Here is a 27,677-nt window from a genome sequence, read left to right as displayed (position 1 = left end):
CAGCAGGAGCCCACTTATATTAGTACAGCAGTCACTTACTTACCCAAGGTTTCATTTTAACCATAGCCAACCAGGGTCAGAAAACAGGTAAGTACAGTACATACAGACGTTTTGAGAGAGACCAAATTCACATAACTTTTATTACAGTACATTGTTATAGTTGTTCTATTCTTAGTTGTTGTTAATCACTCACTGTGCCTAAACTTTATCACAGGTGTGTATGTATAGGAAAAAATGGTATATACAGTCGCCCCTCGGTATCTGTGGGGAACTGGCCCCAGGACTCTCTGTGGATGTTCAACTCCCTTGTATAAAATGGCACAGTATTTGTCTATAACCCTCACACATCCTCCCATATTCTTTTTGAGACAGAGTCTCACTCTGTCTCCCAGGCTGGAGTGCAGTGGCGTGATCTTGGCTCACTGCAAGCTCAGCCTCCTAGGTTCATGCCATTCTCCTGCCTCAGCCTCCTGAGTAGCTGGGACTACAGGCGCCCACCACCACGCCTGGCTAATTTTTTGTATTTTTAGTAGAGACGGAGTTTCACTGTGTTAGCCAGGATGGTCTCGATCTCCTGACCTCGTGATCCACCCACCTCGGCCTCCCAAAGTGCTGGGATTACAGGCGTGAGCCACCGCGCTTGGCCATATACTTTAAGTCATCTCACGTTACTTACAATATCTAATACAATGTAAATGCTAAGTAAATAACTGTTATATTGCATTGTCTTTTTATTTGTATCTTTTGTTGTATTGTTATTTTTTTTTTAATATTTTCAATCCACAGTTGGTTGAATCTATGGATGTGGAACCCGTGGATAGAGAACCTACTGTACAGGGTTCCATACTATCCTTGGTTTGGGGCATCCATTGGGGGTCTTGGACTGTATCTCCCATGGGTAAGTGGAGGGCAATTTTACTAGTGTTCTTACTAAACATGTACTAAACTTACAACTTTCACTTGTAGGATGGTCTACAGTTTTGTTGTTGTTGCTGTTTTTTGTTTTTTTGAGATGGAGTCTCACACTGTTGTCCGGGCTGGAGTGCAATGGTGTGATCTCGGCTCACTGCAACCTCTGCCTCCTGGGTTCAAGTGATTCTCCTGCCTCAGCCTCCTAACTGGGATTACATGTGGGTGCCCCCACGCTCGGCTAATTTTTTGTATTTTTAGTAGAGACAAGGTTTCACCATGTTGGCCAGGCTGGTCTCGAATTCCTGACCTCATGATCCACCCATCTCGGCCTCCCAAAGCGCTGGGATTACAGGCGTGAGCCACCGTGCCGCCCAGGATGGTCTACAGTTTACAAAGCCTTTCCATAATAGATATCACTCCATCGGAGCCTGTGCAGAATGAAAGAGTTCTGAACTGACAGGACTGCCCGAATTTAAGTCTTCAGACCTGAGGACCAGGAACCAATATGAACCCCTACAGGCTGCCAATGACAAGGTAGGAGGGCCCTACACTCCTCTACTTCACAAAAGTCTGCACCCAGAACCACGAAATATAGCCAGCAGTGCAAATAAAATGAAAAATCACCCCTTTCAAGTCCACCATCCATCATAAAGCACAGAAGTTGTAAGTTCAGATCAGAAGAAAACCATTTAAGATATCACATGAATACCTAATATAGTGCACAAAGTAACTGTACAATGTTCTTAATTCAACTGTTTGCTCATTTTCATTCAGCAGCTTTCCATAATTTAACTTCAATCTAAAAGAATGTCTTTTAGGCCAGGCGCGGTGGCTAACGCCTGTAATCCCAGCACTTTGGGAGGCCCAGGCGGGTGGATCACAAGGTCAGGAGATTGAGACCATCCTGGCTAACACGGTGAAACCCTGTCTCTACTAAAAATACAAAAAATTAGCCGGGCGTGGTGGCGGGCGCCTGTAGTCCCAGCTACTCGGAGAGGCTGAGGCAGGAGAATGGCGTGAACCCGGGAGGCAGAGCTTGCAGTGAGCCGAGATCGCACCAGTGCACTCCAGCCTGGGTGAGAGAGGGAGACACCGTCTCAAAAAATAAAAAAATAAAAATAAAATACAAATAAAAGAATGTCTTTAAGGAATGGTATTTTGACTTGAAAAGCTCCTCTTTTAAAATTCTGAAGCTTTAACATGAAATTTCGACTTCAGGAGATCAGAAGTATGACACAAGAAGGCCAGTTTACCTAATTGGATTTCAATTATTTGACATTCAATAACAGCTGATGAGTTCAAACAGGAAGAAAGATTAATAGATTATAGAAGGCAGCAAAACTCTGTGCTCTCGCCTTACACACCTGAGTATTTTTCAAGGTCACATACCACTCACAATAAACAAAGAAATTCTAAACTGTCTTAAGAACCCACGAGAAGAAGAATGACTTAAACCTTCCACGTTCATGAAAAAAATAAAATGCAAACTTTTAAAGGTGCTAGACTAGATTTGGGTTTGTTAATGTTTGTTAACATTATTATTTCCACTGGTATTATTTTCCACTGGAGTGACATTTTGGCAAACACCAAGAAACCTGAACCAGGTAGATAATCCAGTTAAGAACTGGCATGACTTGCTTGGCTCTACAATCTATCAGGCTAGGGTAAGCTAGAGCCCTCAAAACTGCTTGAGGACCACAGGCTGGGTTTGATAGACTCATTCCATGAAAAACCTCAGAGCTCAGAGATGCCTAACTTTATATACCATTGTATATCTGACCCTCATTTAGTAGAAGACGTAAAACAGTCATCGGGACTCATTTTAAAAGCCTCACATCACCAAAAAACCAAAACAAACAAAAAAACTCACCAACTCATTACTTCCAGAAGCAACCCAATTCAAAGTTAAAACAATTTTTCTATACACTAACAAAATCCTCCCCTGCCCTATATCATCTATCCTGTGTTTCCATTTTGCTCTACAAAGTTAAGCAGTCTAATTTTTCTTTTTTTGAGACAGAGTCTCACTGTGTCACCCAGGCTGGAGTGCAGTGGTGTGATCTCAGCTCACTGCAACCTCTGCCTCCCAGGTTCAAACGATTCTCCTGCCTCAGCCTCTTGAGTAGCTGGGATTACAGGCACCCACCACCACACCTGGCTAATTTTTGTACTTTTAGTAGAGTCACGGTTTCACCATGTTGGTCAGGCTGGTCTTGAACTCCTGACCTCAGGTGATCTGCCCACCTCAGCCTCCCAAAGTTCTAGGACTACAGGCAAAAACCACTACACCAGGCCTAATTTTTCTTCTAAACTACAGTCTTTCAAATATTTGAAGACAGCTCTTCCTGTCATACCTAAATCTTTTCATCATCTGTTCCTATACTCCTTTTTGCCATGGTTTCAGTCTCCTTCATCATCTAGGTCTAGTTTAATACACCAGGGGTTGGAGAGCTTTCTCTGTAAAGGTCTAGATAGTAAATATTTGAGGCTTTGCAGGCCATATGGTCTTTGTAACAAATACATAACACTTGAAACAGGAAAGCAGTCACAGAAAATATGTAAGCAAATGGGCCTGGCTGTGTTCTAATAAAACTGTATTCACAAAAACAGGCAGACTGGGGGCTTCAGTTTGACAACCCCTGCTTCAGACAATCCAATTTGTTGTTAAATCAACACAAACATGTGGTCTAGGGCAAAAGGAGCATTTCAAGTGGTATATGAATAGGAAGCAGAACGTGACTATAAGCCCCTCTTCCTTGATAACTTATGCTGCTCAAGATATTATTAATTCCCAGGACAACGAAATCATACTGCAGTCACCTGAACCCCCGCAGGCCTTTCTCACATGGACTGCAAAGCCATCTTTCTCTATGCTAATATGAGGTTGACTACTGGAATGCGGGTGTGACGCTGCATCTAAAGTTTTAACATTTCATCTTGCTAGAGTCAACTCATTTCTGCCCTCTCCAGATTTCTTCTGATCCTGGCTTAGTTATCCAAGAAAATGGCTATTTCTCCTAAAACTCTCAGCATATAAATCTGGTCACGCTAATAATGCTTTCACTTAAGTCTCTGTAAAAACGCCAATCAATGTAGACCTTCTAAATATTTCCCTCAAGACTGCTATTACAGACCGGGCATTGTGGCTCATGCTTGTAATCCCAGTGCCTTGGGAGGCTGAGGTGGGGTGGGGCAATCACTTGAGCCCAGGAGTTTGAGACCAGCCTGGGCTATAAAAGATTTTTTTTGTTTTGTTTTTTGTCTTTTTTTGAGACGGAGTCTCACTCTGGCGCCAGGCTGAAGTGCAGTGGCAGCGATCTCGGCTCACTGCAACCTCCGCCTCCCAGGTTCAAGCGATTCTCCTGCCTCAGTCTCCCGAGTAGCTGGGATTACAGACGTGCACCCCATGGCCTGGCTAATTTTTGTATTTTTAGTAGAGATGGGGTTTCACCATGTAGGCCAGGCTGGTCTTGAACTCCTGGCCTCAAGAGATCCTCCCGTCTTGGGCTCTCAAAGTGCTGGGATTGCAGGCGTGAGCCACCGCGACCCACTGAGACTGGGTAATTTATAAGGAAAAAGAGGTTTAATGGACTCACAGTTCCATGTGGCTGAGGAGGCCTCACAATCACAGTGGAAGGTGAAAGGCACGTCTTACGTGGCGACAGGCAAAGAGAGAATGAGAGCCAAGAGAAAGGGGTTTCCTCTTATAAAACCGTCAGATCTCATGAGACTTATTTACTACCACAAAAACAGTATAGAGGAAACTGCCCCCATGATTCAATTTCTCTGACCGGGTCCCTCCCACAATTCGTGGGAATTATGGGAGCTACAATTCAAGGTGAGATTTGGGTGGGGACACAGCCAAAGCATATCAGCAACAAAGCAAGACGCTGCTCCCCACATCCCTTAAAAAATAACCACATGTACACAATTCATGATAAATACTATAAAGGGAATGATCAGAGTATTATGCAAGAAGAGGACAAGGGGACAGAAACACAGGGAAGAAGGCCATATGAAGAGGGAGGGCAAGCTTGGAGTTACGCTGCCACAGGCCCAGGCAGGCCAGGAACTACTGGAAGCTGAAAGAGGCAAGGAAGGATTCTCGCCTAGAGCTTTTGGAGGGTGTGTGGCTCTGCCAATACCTTGTTTTTCCACACTTCTAGCCTCCGTAACTATGAGAGAATTAAAATTCTGTTGTTTAAAGCCACTCAGTGTGTGGTAATTTTTATGGCAGCCTTAGGAGGCTAGTAAAGATGGTAACCAGCTCCCAAAAAAGAAGACAACAAGTTGAGCAGGAAGTGTGCCTAGTCAGAGCGGTCAGAGGCAGCTTCTAGAAGGCGACATTTAAGCTGAGTCCTAGATGAGAAGGCAGTCAGGTAAAGAATGTATGAGACACAATAGTGAGTGAAAGGCAGATGCTAAAGACAATGTGCTTTCACAGATTCCACTTATATGAAATTCAAAAACAGAATTGATTTATGGCAAAAGAAGTCCTAACAGTAGTTTGGTGAGAGGGACTGATGGGGACCTTCTGAGGCACTAGAAATAATTCTGTATCTTCAGCTGGGTGGTGGTTACGTGGGTATATACACATGTAATAATGTAGTAAATTATACACTTAAGATCTTAATGATTACAGTATTTATATGTAATTTTTACCTTAAAAGGAAAAAAGAGACAAAATAAAGACTATATGACTCACGTGTGTGTGTGTGGAGGTAGGGATGTAATACATGCCAAGAAACACCTTCAAGGCAGGAGAACAGTAACATGTACAAAGACCACCAACAGAAGTATCAGAAATGCTGAAGGAAGTCCAATGGAGCTCCAGCATCATATAGAAGGGTGATATAAAGTGAGACTGGAGAGGCGGGCAGACATCACCTGGCAGGACCACAGGGAGTTGGATTTTATTCTAAGAACAACAAACATCCTGATTTACATCTTAAGAGGACCATTCTGATCATGGTGTAGAAAACGGACTTGAAGGGGGTAAAGTACAAACTAGAGAGCAATTAGAAACTATTACAATTTATCAGGCAAGTGACAATTATGGGTTTAGTCTAGGAGCAGTACAATGACTTGTAAAATACTTTCTAAATATACTGTGAAGGGTCCATTTTTGAGAAGATTAGAAATGAGTCCCCCTTAATTTAAGAAGGAAATTGGCTCTAACATAAGGAAAACTATGAAAACACCTTCTTGGACCTAAAAGTATGTCCTTTATACATGTATTTAAATCCCTTCTATGTACCAATAAGAAAACCGAACTGACACATCTTTGCACTAAATACTGAGCTCTGGACAACTTAGTAATCATACTGAGTCCACTGCCCCAAGTAATGCTCTACTATCTATTAACCAGGCATGGTAGTACACGCCTGTAGTCCCAGCTACTCAGGAGGCTGAAGTGGGAGGATCACTTGAACCCAGGAGTTTGAGGTTGCAATGAGCTATGACATGTCACTGTACTTCAGCCTGGGCAACAGAGGGAGATCTTACCTCTAATTAAAACAAAACATCACTAAACTTAAAATACAAAAAAAGTAGGGGGAAGGATAATTAACCCTGGGACAGAAATAAAAAGTTTTTTAATGTACTTTTAATCAATACAAGACTTAAGGCCAGGAATGCTGGCTCACCCAGGCAAGGTGGCTCATGCCAATAATGCCAGCACTTTGGGAGGCTGAGACAGGCAGATAGCTTGAGCCCAGAGCTTCAAGACCAGCTTGGGAAACACGGAGAAACCCCATCTCTACAAAATAATACAAAAATGAGCCAGGTGTGGTGCCGTACGCCTGTAGTCCAGCTACTTGAGAGGCTGAAGTGGGAGGATCACCTGAGCCTGGGGAGGTTGAGGCTACAGTGAGCTGTGATCGTGCCACTGCACTCCAGCCTAGGCAACAGAGCAAGATACCCTCTCAAAAAAAAAAAAAAAAAAAAAAAAAAGAGAGAGACTTGAAGAACTACGCCCACAGAGAACATGACTCATTGAGCAAGGAGATCTAATTTCAGTGAATACTGTCGTTTACATCTAACAAGTCGGAGAGAGGAGGGTGGCAATAGAAGACTGGAGAATTAGAGCAATGAGACAAATACAAGCAAGTCATGATGACAAACAGGTTTGCTTGCTAGACTTTAAGCTCTAACAAGATGAGAAGATAAGGCAAAAGGAGGGGTCATTTAGTGAATGAACTTGAAATCTTTGCTGAGGAATTTGGATATCAAACACATGGAAGCCACTGCAGAATCTTAAATAGGGTGCAGTATCTGAGAAAAATTATTTATTGTTTCTTGTGCTATTACATATGATTCTTCTTTTCAGAAGAAATCTAAAGCCAAAGACTATCTGTGGGACCCAAGCTAGACAGACTCCTCATTACTCTTTCCAACTGTCCATTACGTTGCCACCCTTCACTTCCTATCTGAAAATAGTTTCTCTTGGTATAACCATCAGGGATATGTATAAGTGTGGATATATTATATGCTAGCCAATGTTCATTTGTGCAGGGAATCACAAATGTCAAGTTTTATTTATTTACTCAGCACTTACACAGCACTATGTGCCAAGCACTTTATAAATTTTAACTCATTCAGTTTTCAGAATTATCCTGTGGGGTAGGTACTACTCCATTTCACAGATGAGGAAACCTGGTTAGATTAAGTTACCTGCTAAGTATCACACAGCTGGTATGTGGAAACTTTTTAATGTAGTATTAGTCCAAAAGCTAATTATTTAATCAAAAGCCTTTTATCTCAATTAGGGCTAATCATAAATGAAATGGTCTTTATACTCAACTAAATGCAAGACTAGTAAATTCAGGCCCACTTGCCCCTACTAATAATTTTAAGCCAGGGAAAGAGTAAACAAAATCAGGTTTTTTCCACTACATTTTCCCCATCTGCATACATTAGATACACATCCAATTAAGCATGTCATTGAAGGTCTTTATTCTAATGTTTATATATCTTATACAAAAACAGCCAGTATCGCCAGGCGCGGTGGCTCACATCTGTAATCCCAGCACTTTGGGAGGCCAAGGCAGGCAGATCATTAAATCAGGAGATCCAGACCATCCTAGCTAACACGGTGAAACCCTATCTCTACTAAAAAAAAAAAACCACAAAAAATTAGCTGGGCGTGGTGGCGGGCGCCTGTAGTCCCAGCTAATCTGGGGCTGAAGCAGGAGAATGGCGTGAACCCAGGAGGTAGAGCTTGCAGTAAGCCGAGATCGCACCACTACACTCCAGCCTAGGTGACAGAGCGAGAGTCTCAGAAAAAATAAATAAAATAAATAAATAAATAAACAGCCAGTACCTACAAGGCAGAGTTTATACTTCATTCTTAGTTTTGAGAGGCAGAATAGCATGAAGAACATGGACTACAGACTGATTGCCTGAGCTCAAATCTCAGCTCCATCACTTACTAGCTGTGGGACCCTGAGCAAGTTACTTAAATTTTCAGTGTCTCAGTGAAACAGGGAAAACAGTACCTCTATCTCAGATGGCAGTTGTGAATATTAAATGAGATAATACACATAAAGCACTTAAAGCAGTGCCTGGCACAGAGTATACAATATATAAATGTTTGCTATCATTATTATTGTTATTCATATTTGTGATGATATTGTTTTCCCTCACTGAGCTCCCAAGGCTCGGCCTGGTCACTTACACACCCACCACTTCCTTGTGCTTCTAACATACCAGGGTCTTTCCAGTCTATGTGCCTTGGTTCCCATGGGTGTCTTTGAATGGAACACCTTCCCCCAAGTTTCCCTTATGCAGTAGGCAAACTCTTATTTAGCAAAGAATTTCTAATATTTAAGCACTACAGCAGTTAGAGAAACAAGCCATCATCAGTGAACTGTTATTTCAGAAGGTAGTAAAAGATCCCATTCAAGATGTTTCCTCCAAATAGCACCTAAAAATGTAGTAGCCATCTTCTTACCACTGAATCTCTCCCCTTCTGCAGAAGTTTTCCACCCATCTTTCTTGTCTCTGCCAATTGCAGAAATAATTCTTTCTGCCAGACATGTGTAAATCACTAAGACAACTAGAATACATTTCAAGCCTTACTAATGTACTTACAGGGAAGAGAGGGCAGTTCCCCAAATCTAGTCAAGGTGACCAAGGTACAATTAAAGATAAGTTATGCTTCAATTAACTGTAATGGATCCAAGCAATGCCATAATTAAAATCGTGTATTGTAGTCAGCTTGTAGTCATAATAAATGAAAATCAAAAGATCAAGAATTTCTCATGCTGTTTCTATTGAGGCTCTAAAAGGAAAAGTGTTCATATCTTTGAAATTTTTACAGAAATGTCCTCTAATAGAGGACAACTCATTCACAAATGAGATTTCTTTACAAGTTTTCTTTGTTTTAATTCCAAGTCCATAAGCCACACTTTCATGTGGTCCCATCCAAGAGAAGTGACCTGTGCAAAACACTATTGTATTTTTTTAAAATTATATATATAAAACAGTATGCTGTTTCATAAAACCCTGCCTCAGTGACTACCACGTCTGTCCACCCAATCATCCTACCAGAACCTGAGTCATCCCAGACTCCTCCCCGTCTTTTATGTGGCCCTCTACACCACCTCCAGCTAGTCAGTCACCATGTTCTGCCAATCTTGTATTTTCAAATCAAGAATCACAGGGATCTGGCAGGTAAATCGAACAAAGTATTCCTGCATAAAGCATATGCACTGGTAGAGAAATGGCAAATTAGAGAGCAGATAAAAAGAGGGCAAGCACTATTCAGAATCAGCTAAGCACTATTCAGCATCAGCTGATTCTTGTCAAGAGGAAGTTCAGGGCCAGTATTGTCCAATATTTTTTTTTTTCAAGAGAACCCAGAAATCTGGACTGTTAAGAGAAAGACACTAATTTTTTTTATTATTATTATTGAGATGGAGTCTCGCTCTGTCACCCATGCTGGAGTGAACTGGCACGATCTTGGCTCACTGCAACCTCCACCTCCTGGATTAAAGCGATTCTCCTGTCTCAGCCTCCCAAGTAGCTGGGATTACAGGCACACACCACACCTCCTCTCCTCTTCCATAGCAGCCAGCACTTGCCTAACTGGACTTATTAACTTTTTATAACTGTTCATTTACATGTTCACATGCCACCAAACTGAGTCCTTTGAAGACAAGAATTTCAACTTAGCTTAATTTTGCAGCCCAAATGCTATGCCTGACACTGAGTAGACCCTCAATAAATGCTTGTTGAATAAACAAAATCAAACTGTATGATGGCCAGGCACGGTGGCTCCTGCCTATAATCCCAGCACTTTGTGAGGCCAAGGGAGGAAGATCACCTGAGGAATTCAAGGCTGCAGTAAGCTATGATTGCACCGCTGCACTCCAGCCAGGGCGACAAAGCAAGACCCTGTCTCTAAGAAAAGATAAGAATACAAATAATTTTTTATGAAATTTTCAGGAACTAGTAAGGTTAAAGGCCAGATTCTGGTTCTTTAGCATTACCATTAAGATGCAAACACAATCTCTCTTTACCACCTCTAATTGTAATACTAATAAATTCACAATTATCATGATTCCTATAATCAGGTTGTTGTTGTTGAGGGCCAAGTTAATTAATTACCATAATATCAGAAACCAATTCATCATGAAACTATATATATATTTATACACACACACTTTTTTTTTTTTTTTGAGTCAGGGTCTTTCTCTGTTGCTCAGGCTGCAAAATAGTGGCACAATCATAGCTCACTGCAGCTCAACTTCCAGACTCAGGTGATCCTCCCACCTCAGCCTCCCAAGTAGCTAGGACCATAGGCACGTGCTACCATGCCTGGCTAATTTTTTTTTTTTTTTTTTTTTTGTAGAGATGAGGTCTCACTATGTTGCCCAACTTCTATCCTCAAGCCATCCTCCCACCTCAGCCTCCGGAAGTGTTGGGGTTACAGGCATGAGCCACTGTGCCCAGACAAATAACTTTCTTGAACAAACGAAACAAGATATTTCACAGAACATTTCCTCCCTGAGGCAAAATGATACAATTTGAAAGTAGCTGCTACACTATCAATTAAAACTTTGCCTTCCCAAGGTTAGATGAGCAAACCAGGGCAAAAAAAAGCTTGCAGTTTCCCCCTTAGATAAGTGGGGAAAAAATCCCTCAACTATAAAGACCTGTCCAAGAGCTGGGCGCAGTGGCTCACGCCTGTAATCCCAACACTTTGGAAGGCCGAGATGGGTGGATCACTTGAGGTCAAGAGTTTGAGACCAGCCTGGCCAACATGTGAAACCCTGCCTCAACTAAAAATACAAAAATTAGCCGGGCGTGGTGGCAGGCACCTGTAATCCCAGCTACTAGGGACGCTGAGGCAGGAGAACTGCTTGAACCCGGGAGGCAGAGGCTGCAATGAGCCAAGATCGCGCCACTGCACTCCAGCCTGGGCGACAAAAGCAAAACTCCGTCTCAAAAAAAAAAAAAAAAAAAAAAAGCCAGGTGTGGTGGCTCATGCCTGTAATCTCAGCACTCTGGTAGGCCAGGGCAGATCACCTGAGGTTGGGAGTTCGAGATCAGCCTGACCAACATGGAAAAACGCACCTCTACTAAAAATACAAAGTTAGCCGGGTGAGGTGGTACATGCCTGTAATCCCGGCTACTCGGGAGGCTGAGACAGGAGAATCACTTGAATCCAGGAGGCAGAGGTTTCGGTGAGCTGAGATCACGCCATTGCACTCCAGCCTGGGCAACAAGAGCAAAACTCCATCTCCAACAAAAAAAAACAAAAACCTGTCCAAAACAAAGGATGGATGGAGGGCAAAAATAAGGCTGAAATCCTTCAGTATAATTCTCTGAAGTTACCTTAGTTAATAAGCAACAGAGAACAATGGCAATGGTAGTTAAACCCGATATCTTCACATTTAAAATACAAAAGCACCCTTTCAATATCCAGACATAGAGCTTTATTTATTTATTTATTTATTTTACCATACTTCCAAAATGGTTTAGGTTCTTTTACACTCTCATTCCTTCAATATTGGTTTAGCACTTACTCTGATCATGGTACTGTGCTAGACCTCAGTCATGTTATTAAAGAAAAAAAAAAAGTCAGCTATAGGGCCTGCCCTCTTAAAGCTCACGACCTGAAAGAGAAAGTAGACATTCAACTAATATTCAACTAACTGTTTAATACAATTGTGTTAAGTAACACAATAGTAAATACGAGTGTTAATACATAACACAGAATCTATCCCATGCTCTTCCATACCAAAAATCAATTGTCTTATAGTTTCCTGCTTCAGAAACCTAATTTCTACTCCACGTGTGCACCCCTTTCAGCAGTTATTCTGTATAACTGCCAGGTTTCCAACTGTAGCTCTCAGATATACCTCTAGGGAAGATAAAGAAATTAAACTACTTCAAAAGTAATTTTTCCACCAACTGCTTTTGTAGTATCAGTTCTTCTTTACATCTCTCTTATAAAGCATCATATGAGGGAATACAAAATATCTTTTGAGTGTTTTCAATCTTTACCCATTTATGGGGAAAAAAGACTTTTTAAAATAAGCATTTATGGCCGGGCGCGGTGGCTCACGCTTGTAATCCCAGCACTTTGGGAGGCCAAGGCGGGCGCACCACGAGGTCAGGAGATCGAGACCACGGTGAAACCCCGTCTCTACTAAAAATACAAAAAATTAGCCGGGCGTGGTGGCGGGCGCCTGTAGTCCCAGCTAGTCGGAGAGGCTGAGGCAGGAGAATGGCATGAACCCGGGAGGCGGAGCTTGCAGTGAGCTGAGATCGTGCCACTGCACTCCAGTCTGGGTGACAGAGTGAGACTCCATCTCAAAAAAAAAAAAAAAAAAAAGACAACATAAGGGGAATGCAACAAGAAAAAAAGATCTGTGAGATTTGTGTTCGAGCAAAACTGATCACATGGATTTTTCCTTTGGATACCACTGGATTCATAATTTTAATATAAATGCAGTATTGAGTAATTGCAATAGAAGAATATTTAGGTTATAAATGTGTGCTTTTTTTCCCCCAAGGAAGCCTCATTATAACTAAAATAATATCAACAAACTATTTTAGTGAACATTGGACGCTTGCTAAATCGACCTTTGTTTTCCAGGATGATAGGAAGTCATCTGCTGTCAGATACAGGAACTTATATAATAAAAAAGGGGGAAAGATCAGAAAAGAAAATTACACAAAAGTTCTAGTAAATTAGTACACTTATTTAGTTGAAAATATAAATCTAGGGAAGATTCTTTATAAGAAAAAGGAGATTTCCTATTACAAACACTGCTCCCATTGAAATACTTATTTTATTGGCACTTAGAAAGTCAGACCCTAGTAAGGAAGAAATGTTTTATATGTCAATATTTACCCTGCAGAACAGACAACAAAATAGGGGGTAGAGCTTAAGGCAAAACAGGAGGTATCTGGGTTAATAGCCTTCTAAAATGAAAGTTGAAAAGCACTGGGCCGAGTTACCAAGAAGGCTCTGGACCCTCTTTCCACTTAAAATGTTAAGACAAGTCATCACCTCAGTTCAGAATGGTATGGCACAATACGGCTTGAAAGCAGAGAAACATGCTATGTGACCTTCTAAGAACCCTTGCTTTTTTTTTTTTAACTCAAGTTAAAATCCATTATGACTTTTTCAGTTATTCATTCATTCCACAAATGCTTACTGGGTGCCTAGTATGCACATAGCACTGTGCTTAAGCCATGATGGTCCACAAGAAAACTCTAATGACTTGGGCATTACATTCTAATGGCGAGACACGCTAAAGCAAAAATTCCATAAACCAAGAGAGCGCACATTTAAGGGGGAAAGGGGCACGTAGGGGGGGCTTCTTTGAGGAAGCAATATTTAAGCTAAGATGTGAAGATGAACGGATAACAACAAGGATGAAGGGTTAAAGCCCATATTTCAGGCTTGGCCGACTGGATGGTTAGAGTCATTCATTGGTAAAGGAACTGCGGATGGGAACCAGATTTGGAGGAAAGTTAACCACCAGCATTTATTTACTGGGGTCCTAGTATGTTGCCAGGCGCTTCATAAATTCCTCTAATCATTTTGCATAGCAGAAGCTATTACTTTCAGTTTCATACACAAAAGAGAGGCTGAGAGGGGTTAAAATGACGTGCCCAAGACGAAATAAAATCTGACTTTCGTATCAGGTTTGTATGTGCTCGAAAGCCCGCGCTCTTTCCACTCCACAGCTCCTTCCTGTGCACTTCCCTTTCATCTGGTGGCCCTAGCGCCACAAGCTGCCGCTGAGGAAGTCCCTGCCGGGAGCAGAAGTGGAGGCATCAGCAGGATGGCCTCGGCAAGTCGCTCCCCTCCCGGGCCTCATCTGCCAAACGATCATCTCCTCCTCCGAAGTAGTATGCATGAAAGGCGAGTGGAAACTTCACTAAAATGAAGGCGATTGACATAACAGAAGGAACCACATCCTTTCGGGGGCTTACGAAAATAATAAGTTTAAAAAAATAGGAAGGGAATTCCCTCGCTCCATGATCACTGAGCGCTCTCCTAAGGAAAAGGAAATCTCCTGGGGGTGCCGACTCCAGGCGGCGGGCTTAGGATGCTCCCACGCTCCCCGACCCCCAATCCCCAGGACCCGCAGGACTCCCGGAAGAACGCCCACCAGCCCGCCCGGAGCCACGCGGCACAAGGTGACACGGACCGCGCCGCGCCGGCCCCTCAGCCGCCTGGGCGAGGCCGGGAGCAGGGAGAGGGGCGTCCACCGGCCCGCGGTACCTTGTACTTATCAAAGCCAGCCAGCTGCTCCGGGCTCACGTATTCGTATCCAGCCATGACGACCCGAAAACTGAGCGCCCACTCGGCAGCGACTCCCGGCTACGAGGCTGTGACACACGAGCACCACACCCGCTGGGCAAGGATGGGAAGAACTGGGCTGGCAAAGAAGGTAGGAGAGCCGCGCTCCGCCCACCGCGCACGCGTAGCCACCTCGGCCCCTTCGGCCGCCTCTCAGTGCGCAAGCGCAGCCCACGCTTCTCCCCGCCCACCGAGGGGGGGTTGCTAGCCCGCTCGAGCGGCCCGCCCCCCGACACCGTTGCTGTCCAATCGGCGTGGATCAGGCAACACTAAGTCCCGCCTCCAGGTCTCTTCGTCGCTTCATTTGCTAGCGTCAAAATTGGTGAGCTGAGGTAAGGCAAGAGAGGGGGTGAAAGGTCAATTTCCCAGTGGGCTTTGCTCCGGGTCCCGGGGGAAGGTGGGTTTTCTGTGGTATCCACACTTGAGTGGAGATCTGGGGGATACCATTTTAGTCTCGGGGGTAGAGTGACTGCTTGCGAGCCAGTTCAGCAGTGCCTCAGGTAAGAGGACTTAGTTCTCCCACTGCAGCGAAGTAAAAGGGGAAGGAGGTCTGTACCGCGAGCCGCTCCCAGCTCCTGGTTCGGTGCGCTGCATGCCGTAGAAATTTAGTAAACGTGGTTAGATGTAGAGAAGGCCGAGCTGTTGCCGGGGCCACGGGAGTCTTTGTGCGGTCAGCAGAGGGACTTGCAAGACAGGTGAAAGGACATTGGAGACAAGCCCCTCAGGTCTATGTTGCTTAGGACCCTTGGACCGCCTCATCGCACTCCGCTCTATCAAACCGTTCCAAATTAAGATTGCTGGTGTCTCCCTACCAGATGAAAGCGGTGATCTCTCAGTCTCGACGAGTCCTTAAACGCGTTTGCAAGAAGTGTTTTACATAACTGGAGCCCAGTTAATTGTAAACAAACAAACAAACAAAAAACACTAGATCAATGGCTAGTGAGTACTAATGAAAGTTTATAATAGTTGCTGCTTTTTATTGAGCGCCTTCTGTGGGGAGAACTTCACATACATCATCAACCCCATAACAACACTGAAGTGAAAGGCATTATCCCCTTTTTCAGATTAGGCAACCTGCCCAGAGTCACTTAGTTACGCAGCTCGGAAATGATCGACCCAACGTGAAATGAGATCGGTGTTATAGGAAACCACTACCTCAGGGAGCCTTTCAGTCTCTCTGGGTCTCTGAATAAGGGCGATTATTTTGAGATACTTTTATGTTCATTCATTTAACTATTTGTTGGGGACCCGAGATATGCCAAACACAGTATTATTACTACATGTCTAATCTCCCCTCCTAAAGCATAAGATTCTTAGAAGGTAATAGATAATCTTATACCTGGTATATGGTAGATAATAAGCTTGCCCCCCGCCCCGCCCCCTTGAGACAGGGACTCACTCTCACCCAGGCTGGAATGCAGTGACGCGATCACGGCTCACTGCAGCCTCGACCTCCCCCGGCTCAGGTGATCTTGCCTCTGCCTCCCAAGTAGCTAGAACTACAGGCGCACACCACCACACCCGGCTAAATTTTTTGCATTTTTTGAAGAGTGGGCGCCCGGCCAACCAAAAAACTTGAGTGTCCTTTATCACACTTGCCCTCGAGGGCAGTATTTGCATCTTACACATCTTAATTTTCCCCATGTTCCATAGCCCAGGGGGCTTGCAAATAATACATGATCAATATATTTTATTGAATGAATGAGCAAAGATCTCTGATATGCTGTGAAGTACCAGTTTTTAGAAGAACATTAGAAATGAGAGTCTCGGCCAGGCGCCGTGGCTCACGCTTGTAAACCCAACACTTTGGGAGGCTGAGGCGGAGGGATTACTTGCAATCAGGAGTTTGAGACAAGCCTGGACAATATGGTGAAACCTCGTCTCAACTAAAAATACAAAAACTAACCGGGCGTGGTGGCGGGCGCCTGTAGTCCCAGCTACTCGGAAGGCTGAGGCACCAGAATGGCGTGAACCCGGGAGGCGGAGCTTGCAGTGAGCCGAGATCGCGCCACTGCACTCCAGTCTGGGCGACACAGCGAGACTCTGTCTCAAAAAAATTTAAAAAAAGAGGGCATTTGATCCTAAGATCTAATTCGATCCATTAGAACCTATTAGGTACTACGATCCTATTCATCTCTGAAATTCAGTGAAACTGTATATCATATAACTTCTCTGACATTAAGTCAACTCATCTGGGAAATCTTGTCTTACCTACAATGATATGGCTCAAGTCTGTTCAATTAAACTCACAAATTTAAGATATTAGTCATGCTCCATATAAGCATGTTTCCGTCAGTGAGGGACCACATGTGGTCCCTTAAGATTATAGTGGAGCTGAAAAATTCCTATCACCAAGTGACATCCTAGCTGTCAAAATGTTGTAACAAAAGGCATTACTCACATTCGTGGTAATGCTAGTGTAAACAAACCTACCGCACTGCCAGTCATCTAAAAGTATAGCACATATAATTATGTACACTACTGAATACTTGATAATAAATAACTATCTTACTGGCTTTTGTATTTACTATCAGAACATATCCTGTCATTAAGTGATGCATGACTGTATTTTCACAGAATTCTGTGAATCCTAAACCCGGCAGGCACGGTCACCTGGGAAGAGAAAAATGTCATGGAAACAAATTTGCCTTTGGAACTAAGTCACCTTTCTGTTTCCTCGTTCCCAGATTTTATTCCAGGAGGCATTTTTCCCTAAGGCAGCCCAGCTGCCCCGGACTGCTTTAGATTGGCCTTGTTATTCCCATCTATGCTCTACACACCAAATTCCTGAGTGTAGTTTATTATTGCTTTGTTTCCCTTGTCTGCCTCTTCATCCATTGAGGTTTATTTCTTCTACATCTTGTACACTCAAGATCAGGCATTTTGCCTTCCAGAATAATAATCATAGAAAATATCAATTCGTGCTAGAAACAATATTTTTGTTTTTATAATGTAACCAAAATAAAGTGTTTTAAATTCCTGGAGTGCCTATTTTATTTAGTCTGAATAAGAGTGTATCACATAAATGGAGACAGCTAAAAAATATTGGAGGTTAATTAAGGACTAATATAGTTAATAACTTCAATATAAGTTACTGAAGCCATAAAAATGGGCAGGGTCTTCCAAAGAAGTTTGTAAAAAGGTATTGATTTAGTTCTCATTTTCAAATAAAAATGAATGCCTTATACACATAAACTCTGGTTCTCAAAGCAGTTTCACATGACTAACAATCCTGAGCCATGGGCCTGATGGCTGTTCCAATTGTATAGAGTAGAACAATAGAATAGTAATATATCTTAACCAAAAGTCACCCAGGAAAGAGGAACACAGGTCATCAGACTTTTAGCTGAATAATTTTCTACTACACCATGCTTCTACAAGTTGATGGTAAGATATTAAAAAAAAAAAAATCACAAGTCAGTATTTTTTTTTTTTTTTTGAGATGGAGTCTTGCTCTGTCGCCTAGGCTGGAGTGCAGTGGCACAGTCTCGGCTCACTGCAACCTCCGCCTCCTGGGTTCAAGCGATTCTCCTGCCTCAGCCTACCCAAGTAGCTGGGACTACAGGTGTGTGCCACCACGTCTGCCTAATTTCTGTATTTTTAGTAGAGATGGGGTTTTGTCATGTTGGCCAGGCTGATCTCAAACTCCTGACCTCAGGTGATCCGACTGCCTCAGCCTCCCTGGAACTTCTAAGAAGGCGTATAATTAGATACTAGCATGCAGTGGTAGATAAATGTGAAGGGAGTATATACCGTGAGAAACAGAGGGACCATGGAGTCTATATCAAGGCTAAGGGAAAAGGCTTCTGTAGTTTTGCTTCAAAATTACATCCTAAAACCCAAGAGGAAAGAAAAAAATATATATTAAAATGCAGTTTTGGGGGTGTTTTGCTTTGTTTTGTTTTGTTTTGTTGGTTTGTTTGTTTGAGTCAGATTCTTACTCTGTCACCCAGGCTGGAGTGCAGTGGCACAATCTTAGCTCACTGCAGCCTCTGCCTCCCGGGTTCAAGAGATTCTCAAGCCTCAGCCTCCCATGTAGCTGGGATTACAGGCGCGCCACCATGCCCAGCTAATTTTTTTGTATTTTTAGTAGAGATGGGGTTTCACCATGTTGACCAAGCTGTTCTCGAACTCCTGACCTCAAGTGATCCACCCGCCTCAGCCTCCCAAAGTGCTGGGATTATAGGCATGAGCCACCATGCTTGGCCCTTAAAATGCATTTTGAAGTTAAGGGACCCAGTTACAAAAGTAACAACTTCATTTTCTTTCTTTTCTTTTATTTGCTTTTTTGTTTGTTTTTGAGACAGAGTCTTGCTCTGTTGCCCAGGCTGGAGTGCAGTGGCGCAATCTTGGCTCACTGCAACCTCTGCCTCCTGGGTTCAAGCAATTCTTCTGCCTCAGCCTGTGACTACAGGTACACGCCACCAATTTTTGTATTTTTAGTAGAGACGGGATTTCACCATGTTGGCCAGGATGGTGTTGATCTCCTGACTTTGTGATCCACCCACCCCAGCCTCCCAAAGTGCTGGGATTACAGGCATTAGCCACCACACCCAGCCAACAACTTCATTTTCTTTACATGTATCCTTATTGAACACTATGTGCCAAATACAAATTCTATGATGGACATTGAGATACAAAGTTGAATAAGACTGCCTGATACGGTGGCTCATGCCTATAATCCCAGCACTTTGGGAGGCCAAGGCGGGCAGATCACCTGAGATCGGGAGTTTGGGACCAGCCTGGCCAACATGGAGAAAACCCATCTCTACTAAAAATACAGAATTAGCCGGGCGTGGTGGCACATGCCTGTAATTTAAGCTACTCGGGAGGCTGAGGCAGGAGAATTGCTTAAACCTGGGAGGCAGAGGTTGCAGTGAGCCGAGATGGTGCCATTGCACTCCAGCCTGGGCAACAAGAGTGAAACTCCGTCTCAAAACAAAACAAAACAAAGTTGAATAAGACTTGGTCCCCAAGCAGGGAGAAGTTATTATTGCATTCTGAAAATGACCAGCATCGTCCAGTGCTCTGGCTCATCATTTTACTCTCTCTCTTTTTGTTTTTTTAGAGACAGGGTCTCACTCTGTTGCCCAGGTTGGCCTCAAACTCCTGGACTCAAGCAATCCTCCCACCTCCCAAGTAGCAGGGACTATAGGTGAGCATCACCATACCGGGCCATATTTCTATCTTTTTTTCATCCTCCTGTCTACCTCCCTTCTCTGTTTTTTAAATCCACTGTAAAGGTCTTGGACAGAGAATTGACTTAAAGACAAGAAACACAGGTTTAAAATCAAAAGAAAATTCTAAATAAAGACTTTGAGATCACATAGGGATTTATTTATCTATTTATTTATTTATTTTATTTTTGAGACTGAGTCTTGCTTTGTTGCCCAGGCTGGGAGGGCAGTGGCACGATCTCGGCTCACTGCAACCTCTGCTTCCTGGGTTCAGGTGATTCTCATGTCTCAGCCTTCCGAGTAGCTGGGATTACACGCATGTGCCACCATGCCTGGCCGATTTTTGTATTTTTAGTAGAGACAGGTTTTCGCCATGTTAGCCAAGCTGGTCTCAAACTCCTGGCCTCAAGCAATCCGCCTGCCTCGGCCTCCAAAAGTGCTGGGATTATAGGTGTGAGCCACCGCACCTGGCCTGATTTAATATTTTGATGAATAATCTAGAAAGTGGGGTATGGAAACAGCTCTTCACATTTACTCACGATACTTAGCCCTTCATGATGAAATGCCTTATAAATAGACACAGACTACAAGAAAATACATTTTTAAAATAGGCAGTTTTAAAAGTTATGTTTTGCCATGTAACAAATTACTCAAAATTCAGTAGCCTAAAATAAGAACCATTTTATTTGCTCATAATTCTGTGGGTCAGCAATTTGGATTGGGCTTAGCTGAGCAGTTTTGCTCATCTTGCTAGATATGCTAATTAGCTTGACTGTGGTAATCATTTCACACTGTTCGCCATATCAAAACATCACATTGTACACCTAAAAAAATACAATTTTTATTTGTCAATCATATCTCAATGAAGCTGGGAGGAAAATAAAGTGGAAGCTACAAGGCCTTTGTCGGCCTAGGTAAGATACCACACAATGTTGCTTCTGTTGCCTTCTGCCAGACAAAGCAAATCACAAGGCCAGTGCAGAGTCATGAAGGAGAAATAGATTCCACCACTTAATGGATGGAATGGCAAAGTCACACAGTGTGGGGCCTGCAGAAAAGTATAGGACAATCACTGCCCCTATCTTTGTAAACAATCTACCACTTCAGATTAGCTGCTCTCGCTAAAAATACAGTAAGTAGGCTTCATGAAAAGACTTGCAAACCACTGACTTACACCTAGATTGCTTTCAAATATTCAGAGAAAGAACGGCAAAAACTCTTGTCATTGGCTTTTTTTCGTCATCATAAACTATCTCTTACTTCCAAACCTCCCACTTACTCTTCACTCATCTTCAGTCCATTTCCAACCCCACAGACACCACTGAAATGGCTACTGCCAGGTTCCTCCTCTTTGATGCCGAGTCAAATAGATACTTTCAGACATAACTTATTGGGGTTTTCTTCCACTTATCCTGCCCGCTGTTATTTCCTTGAAACTTCCTCCCTTCTCCCTTGATTGCTTTAATTTTTTTTTTTTTTGGATGGAGTCTCACTCTGTCACCAAGGTTGGAGTATAGTGCCAAGATCTTGGCTCACTGCAACCTCCACTCCCGGGCTCAAGAGATGCCCCTCCCTCAGCCTCCAGAGTAGCTGGGACTATAGGCACATGCCACCACGCCCAGCTAATTTTTGTATTTTTAGTAGAGACAGGGTTTTGCCATGTTGGCCAGGCTGGTCTCGAACTCCTGACCTCAAGTGATTCACCCATCTCAGTCTCCCAAAGTGCCTGGATTACAGGCATGAGCCACTGCGCCCAGCCTCCCTTGATTGCTTTGAATCGAATTACTCTTTTTTTTTTTTTTTGAGACGGAGTCTTGCTCTGTCACCCAGGCTGGAGTGCAGTGGCTCAATCTCGGCTCACTGCAAGCTCCGCCTCCCAGGTTCACGCCATTCTCCTGCCTCAGCCTCTCCGACTAGCTGGGACTACAGGCGCCCGCCACCACGCCCGGCTAATTTTTTGTATTTTTAGTAGAGACGGGGTTTCACTGTGGTCTCGATCTCCTGACCTCGTGATCCGCCCGCCTTGGCCTCCCAAAGTGCTGGGATTACAAGCGTGAGCCACGGCGCCCGGCCGAATTGAATTACTCTTGTCATCATTCTCTCCGACCCTTCCTTCCAACACACACACACAAACGCATGCACACACACACACACACACACACACACACACACTCTTGATCTCCCCAGAATGCAGGATTATTCATAAATCACCAAACATTTCAGGTTGCATATACAAAGCTTCTGTTCCTTTGTTCATGTCTGGTTAACTCCCTCTCAATCTTCAAGATTCATCTTAAGTTCCATTTCTTCCAAGAAGCCTTTTTTGTCCCAGTTGGCAACCTACTTCCACCTCCCCACACTGTGTTCCCACAGCATCCTGTGCATACCTTTATGTTTATGTTATGAAATTATCTATTATTTTCTGTCTTACTGGACTCTAAGTGCCTTGAGGGTAAAGACCAAATCTGTATACCTCTGAGTCTGTAATATAATGCCTCATACCCCGCAAGACCTCAGTAAGCGTTGAATTAAATTACACTGTGAAGGAATAAGGACATATATGGCACTGGCAGCAACAAGTGCTATTAACATAAAACTCTTCCTACTTATTAAGCTAGTAATCCCACTTTGAAAGAATATACTTCCAGGAAATGATCTGCAAGAAAAAAGTCTTGTTGCAAAGACTTATAAGGAGCCATATTTTGTAACTGCAGAGGGGAAAGCAGGCAATCAAATGCCCAATTATATAAGAACTTAAACTGTAAACTATAGTAAATTAATGTCATAAGATACACTATTATTAAAGAGAAATAAGTGAATGTAAAAAAATGGGGAAAAAAACATAGTGTTGGCAAGGATGTAGAAAAATTGGAAGCCTCGTGCACTGCTGGTGGAAATGTAAAATGGTACAGCTCCTGTGGAAAAATGCTTGATAGTTCCTCAAAAAGTTAAACATATAGTTACCTGACCCAGTCATTCCACTCCAAAAACTTGTACATGAATGTCCATAGTAGCTATTCATAATAGCCAAAAAATGGAAAGAAGCCAAATGCCCAGCTGCTGAATGGATAAATAAAATGTGTGTGTCCATGCAAATGTTCAGCCATAAAAAGGAATGAAGTAATGATATATGCTACAGCACGAACTTGAAAACATTATGCGAAGTGAAAGAAGCCAGACACAAATGGCCATATAGTGTATGATTCCATTTATAGGAAATGTGCTTTGCTTTGCTCTATGGCAAATCCGTAGAGACAGAAAGCAGATTAGGGGATGGGGCAGGGAAGGATTGGGAATAACAAATAAGCGTGAGATTTCTTTTAGGGATAATGAAAATGTTCTGGAATTAGGTAGTGATGAAGATTGCACAACATTGTGAATATACTAAACACCATTGAAATGTACTCTTTAAAATGGTGAATTTTATCTCAATTTTTAAAAAGGAGAAATTGATTATTAAAAAGAAAAGCACATCATGAGGGAGGAAAAAAGCAAAGCACAAAATAACATATGCATACTTGTTACAACTAAAAATGTATTGATAATCAGGGAAAAAGAGAGGATATCATGAATTCAGTGTTTTTAATTTGTAGGCATTTTATCATTGTAGATAAAGTTGCTTAACATTTAGTACTTTTACAGGCATATCTGCCAGAACATTATTGCAAATTATGCAAAGCTAAAATGTAGACCTATAAAGTTCTACATGATAAGGTAACTATAGGTTCTATAGTTTTATAATATAAAGTAGGAGAGGACAAGTCATTGCGTTAATAGAGTGCTTGTTAGGATAACCTGTGTTTTATTGGTGGGGAGATGATCAAAGGGACTCAATATGAACATCAACAAATTGCCCATATAAGATTTATCTTCCTGGTTTTGGCGTGAGAATAGGAATGCAAAATGCTAAAGGGGTATTTTGAAAAGCAAGCCCTTGAGGTAGCCACCAGCTAGTTTTCTCTTGAAAGCAATCAGGAGAAAGTAATCAGGAGGATGTGAATTAACAGCTTTTCTAGAGGAATTTGAAATAAAGAATGAAGGCATTAAGAGCTACTCTAAAGTCCAAATTGCTACCAAGGAGTAAGGCTTGCAAATAAGAAAATAGCTCAAAAACCACAGGGAAAATTAGGATTAAAGCATTGTGGGTGGTTTTTTAATTTACCTTTTTTTTGTTTGTTTGTTTGTTTGTTTGTTTGTTTGTTTTTGGTTTTTTTTTTGTTTTTTTTTTTTTTTGAGATGATAGCTTGCTGTCTTGCCTAAGCTGGCCTTGAACTCCTGGACTCAAGTGATCCTTCTGCCTTAGCCTCCCAAGTAGCTGGGACTATAGGTGTATGCTGCTGAGCCTGGCTAACTACTAAAGGTGATTTTAAAAATCCTATCCTTGCCGGGCACGGTAGCTCACGCTTGTAATCCCAGCACTTTGGGAGGCCAAGGCGGGCAGATCACGAGGTCAGGAGATCGAGACCATCCTGGCTAACACGATGAAACCCCGTCTCTACTAAAAATACAAAAAAAAAAATTAGCCGGGCGTGGTGGCAGACGCCTGTAGTCCCAGCTACTCGGAGAGGCTGAGGCAGGAGAATGGCGTGAACCCGGGAGGTGGAGCTTGCAGTGAGCCGAGATCGCGCCACTGCACTCCAGCCTGGGTGACAGAGCGAGACTCCATCTCAAAAAAAAAAAAAAAAATCCTATCCTTGTACAGGTACAGTCCTTTAAATTTTAGCTGGGCACAGTGGCTCACGCACTTTGGGAGGCTGAGGGGAGCAGATCACTTGAGGTCAGGAGTTCGAGACCAGCCTGGCCAACATGGTGAAACCCCATCTCTACCAAAAATACAAAAAAAAATTAGCTGGGCGTGGTGGTGTGCGCCTGTAATCCCAGTACTCAGGAGGCTGAGACAGAATTGCTTGAACCTGGGAGGTGGAGGTTGCAGTGAGCCGAGATTGCACCACTGCACTCCAGCCTGGGCAACACAGCAAGACTCTGTCTTGAAAAAAAAAAAGTAAATAAAATACATTTTATGAAATCCTATTCTTGTACAGGTAAAGGCCTTTAAATTTTATGCTTGAAGTAAAAACTTTTGTGTTAGAAAACCTAGGTATGTATTAGAATAAGTGATTGTCTGCTAAGAGAAGGCATCTGTGGCTGGGGATCCCCATAACCACTGGTTGCCACAACTGCTGCTCTGACACTGGGGTGCTCCTGTCCCAGTAGGAATCTCTCCCTGTGACATAATAAGAAATATATATTTGTTATCTGCCCCTGTTTAGGAGTCTTCAAAATGTAAGTTCTTTGTGCGTGCTAATGAGATGACTGGTACCTAGGGGCTCCTGGATAACCTCAGGATGGTTGCCAGGGGAACCAACTATGTGATTAGAGGATAGGAACTTTCCACCCTGCTCCCCACTCTCCTGGGAGGGGAGAGGAGCTGGAGATTGAGTTAATAATCAATCATGCCTGCATGAGGAAGCCTCCAAACAACTCCCTAAAGTACAGGAGTTCAGAGAGCTTCCAGGTTGGTGAACATGTGGAGATGCTGGGAGGATGGTGTGCCCGGAGCAGGCATGGAAGCTCTGCACCTCTTCCTAAGTACCTTGCCCTGTGCCTCCCTCCCGTCTGGCTGTTCCTGAGTTGTCTCCTTTTATAACAAACCAGTAATCTACTAAGTAAACTGTTATTTCTGAGTTCCATGAGCTGTTCTAACCAATTATTGAAACTGAGGAGGGAGTCTTGGGTTTTATAGCTGGCCAATCAGAAGCACAGGTGACATACTGGACTTGCAAATTGATGTCTGAAATGGGTGACAGGGGGCAGTCCTGTGAGACCGAGCCCTTAACCTGTAAGATCTCACACTGACCAGACAGCATCAGTATTGAATTAAATTGTAGGACACCGAGAAGTGTCCACCAAGTAATGGAGGATTGCTTGGTGTGGGAAAACCCCACACATTTGGTCACCAGAAGTTCTGTGTGAGTATAGAAAACAAGAGTTTATCCCAGAACACAAGTTTTCTTCTGAAAGGTGCCTCTGAGAAGCCTGAGGAGGAGCTGAAAGAGGTTGACAACAGGAGCTAGATGAGACCCTGTTGGAGAGACTGTGAGGTCTAACAGACATGTTCCTGGAGAGGGTTTGGTCCCTGGCCAGAGCCACTTTTAACCTCTCCCTCTTCACAGGTCAAAAAATGTACAGGTTTTCCAACACAGCCTTGCAGATTGGGCCCACTTCCTTTATGACCCTGGTTCTTCCTGTTGCCTTTGAGCCTGAAAGGTCACAAATGAGCCAAGGCAACAGCTGCAGTCGCGGCAGATACTTCTAGGGCCTAAGCCTGCTGTCAGGAGGAATGGAAAGATCTAGATTGTTACTGCTCTGTTTGAGCTGTCTTGGTGGGAAATCTGAAATTCAGTATTTTTGGAAGTGCTGATTATGTGGATTATTTTTATTTTTGTTGTAACTTCAACACATTGATCTACCTAAACTTGGTGGGGAGAAGTCTCCCTCCTTCATCTCACAGAAAGACTCCCAACTTCAGCAGTACCCTCCATGCTGTCAAAATGCCTTATGGCTGTGGTGTAAAGCAGCCACTGTCTCTTCCTAGTGCATTGGAGAGGTAGAGGGAGGGCCGGCAAATCTTCAACCACAGGATAGGGACTGCGGAGGACAGATCAGGAGCTCATTTCCTTAGTGCACTTTGACCATTGGAGGTGTATATGTGTTAAAAAAAAAAAAAAGTCCATGCTCATTTTTTTGTCTTAAAATATCTAAAATGTTTCCAACTGAAAAAAAAAGACATGTATGTATCTGTGCCTTTAAAGATATATTACATATTGTTTCCATAAATCTATCTGTTAGTAGAAAAAGCCTAAGGATGAATCAAATGCTCTCGTATGAATTCAGACCAGGCATAGCCCATGAATAGAAAGGTTCCTAATCCCTCTGTATTTATCATCATTATCATCATTATTTATCTTAACTATAACATATAGAAAGTAATATGTTTGATATTCATATACCACCAGGAAATAACAAATGTTAACCTTTCACCATATGTGCGCCAGAGCTTTTAATTTTTATTTTATTTTTTATTTTTTATTTTATTTTATTTATTTATTTATTTATTTATTTATTTTTGAGACGGAGTCTTGCTCTGTCCCCCAGGCTGGAATGCAGTGGCGCGATCTCGGTTCACTGCAAGCTCCGCCTTCCGGGTTCACGCCATTCTCCCGCCGCAGCCTCCCGACTAGCCGGGACTACAGGCGCCCGCCACCATGCCTGGCTAATTTCTTTGTACTTTTTTTTAGTAGAGACGAGGTTTCACCGTGTCAGCCAGGATGGTCTCGATCTCCTGACCTTGTGATCCGCCCCTCTCGGCCTCACAAAGTACTGGGATTGCAGGCGTGAGCCACTGCGCCCGGCCAGCTTTTTTCTTTTTTATACATTTCACCTACAGCTACCGCTCTTCACCATCCTGTTTCCCTTTTGTCCCTGGAGTTAACCCTTTTTGAACCTGTTTGTCATTTACATTTATATTTTTTGACTGCTATTATATGTGTTCATATCCGGATTCAAAATAGTATTATTTTCGTGCTTGCATGTGTGTATGTGATTTACTTAAGTGGCATCCCACTGTTTCCAACCTCTTAGGACATTTTTTACACTCAACATTGTTTTGAGATTGATGCATATAGACCCAGTTCATTCATTTCCGTTTCTGTATGGTAGTAGATTGCATACCTATCTACAGTTTGTTTATCCATTCCACTACT

The 27,677-nt window shown here is 43.0% G+C and overlaps 2 protein-coding genes across 4 annotated transcripts in view; one reads left to right on the top strand and one right to left on the bottom strand.

Moving 5' to 3' along the window:
• Window positions 1-14,819, bottom strand: part of SELENOI (selenoprotein I) — a 47,460-nt gene extending 32,641 nt beyond the window's left edge. For both annotated transcript variants that reach the window (XM_032172462.2, XM_058426416.1), the window contains exon 1: window positions 14,660-14,819. In XM_032172462.2, coding sequence (XP_032028353.1) covers window positions 14,660-14,716 — 57 coding nt within the window. In that variant the 5' untranslated portion in view covers window positions 14,717-14,819. The remainder of the gene's footprint in view (window positions 1-14,659) is intronic.
• A 151-nt stretch (window positions 14,820-14,970) lies between these two features.
• Window positions 14,971-27,677, top strand: part of ADGRF3 (adhesion G protein-coupled receptor F3) — a 39,701-nt gene continuing 26,994 nt past the window's right edge. Inside the window, exons 1-2 of one of the 2 annotated variants that reach the window (XM_058426415.1) lie at window positions 14,971-15,069; window positions 19,806-19,892. The gene's annotated coding sequence lies outside the window, so the exon portion shown is untranslated. Of the gene's footprint in view, window positions 15,070-15,147; window positions 15,238-19,805; window positions 19,893-27,677 lie in introns of those variants that run through there. The other variant, XM_058426414.1, reaches the window with a different exon arrangement.

The sequence above is a fragment of the Hylobates moloch genome, unplaced genomic scaffold (genome assembly GCF_009828535.3).
Source record: "Hylobates moloch isolate HMO894 unplaced genomic scaffold, HMol_V3 SCAFFOLD_13, whole genome shotgun sequence".
In the NCBI taxonomy this organism is placed as follows: Eukaryota; Metazoa; Chordata; class Mammalia; order Primates; family Hylobatidae; genus Hylobates; species Hylobates moloch.
This window is presented reverse-complemented; position numbering and strand designations above follow the sequence as displayed.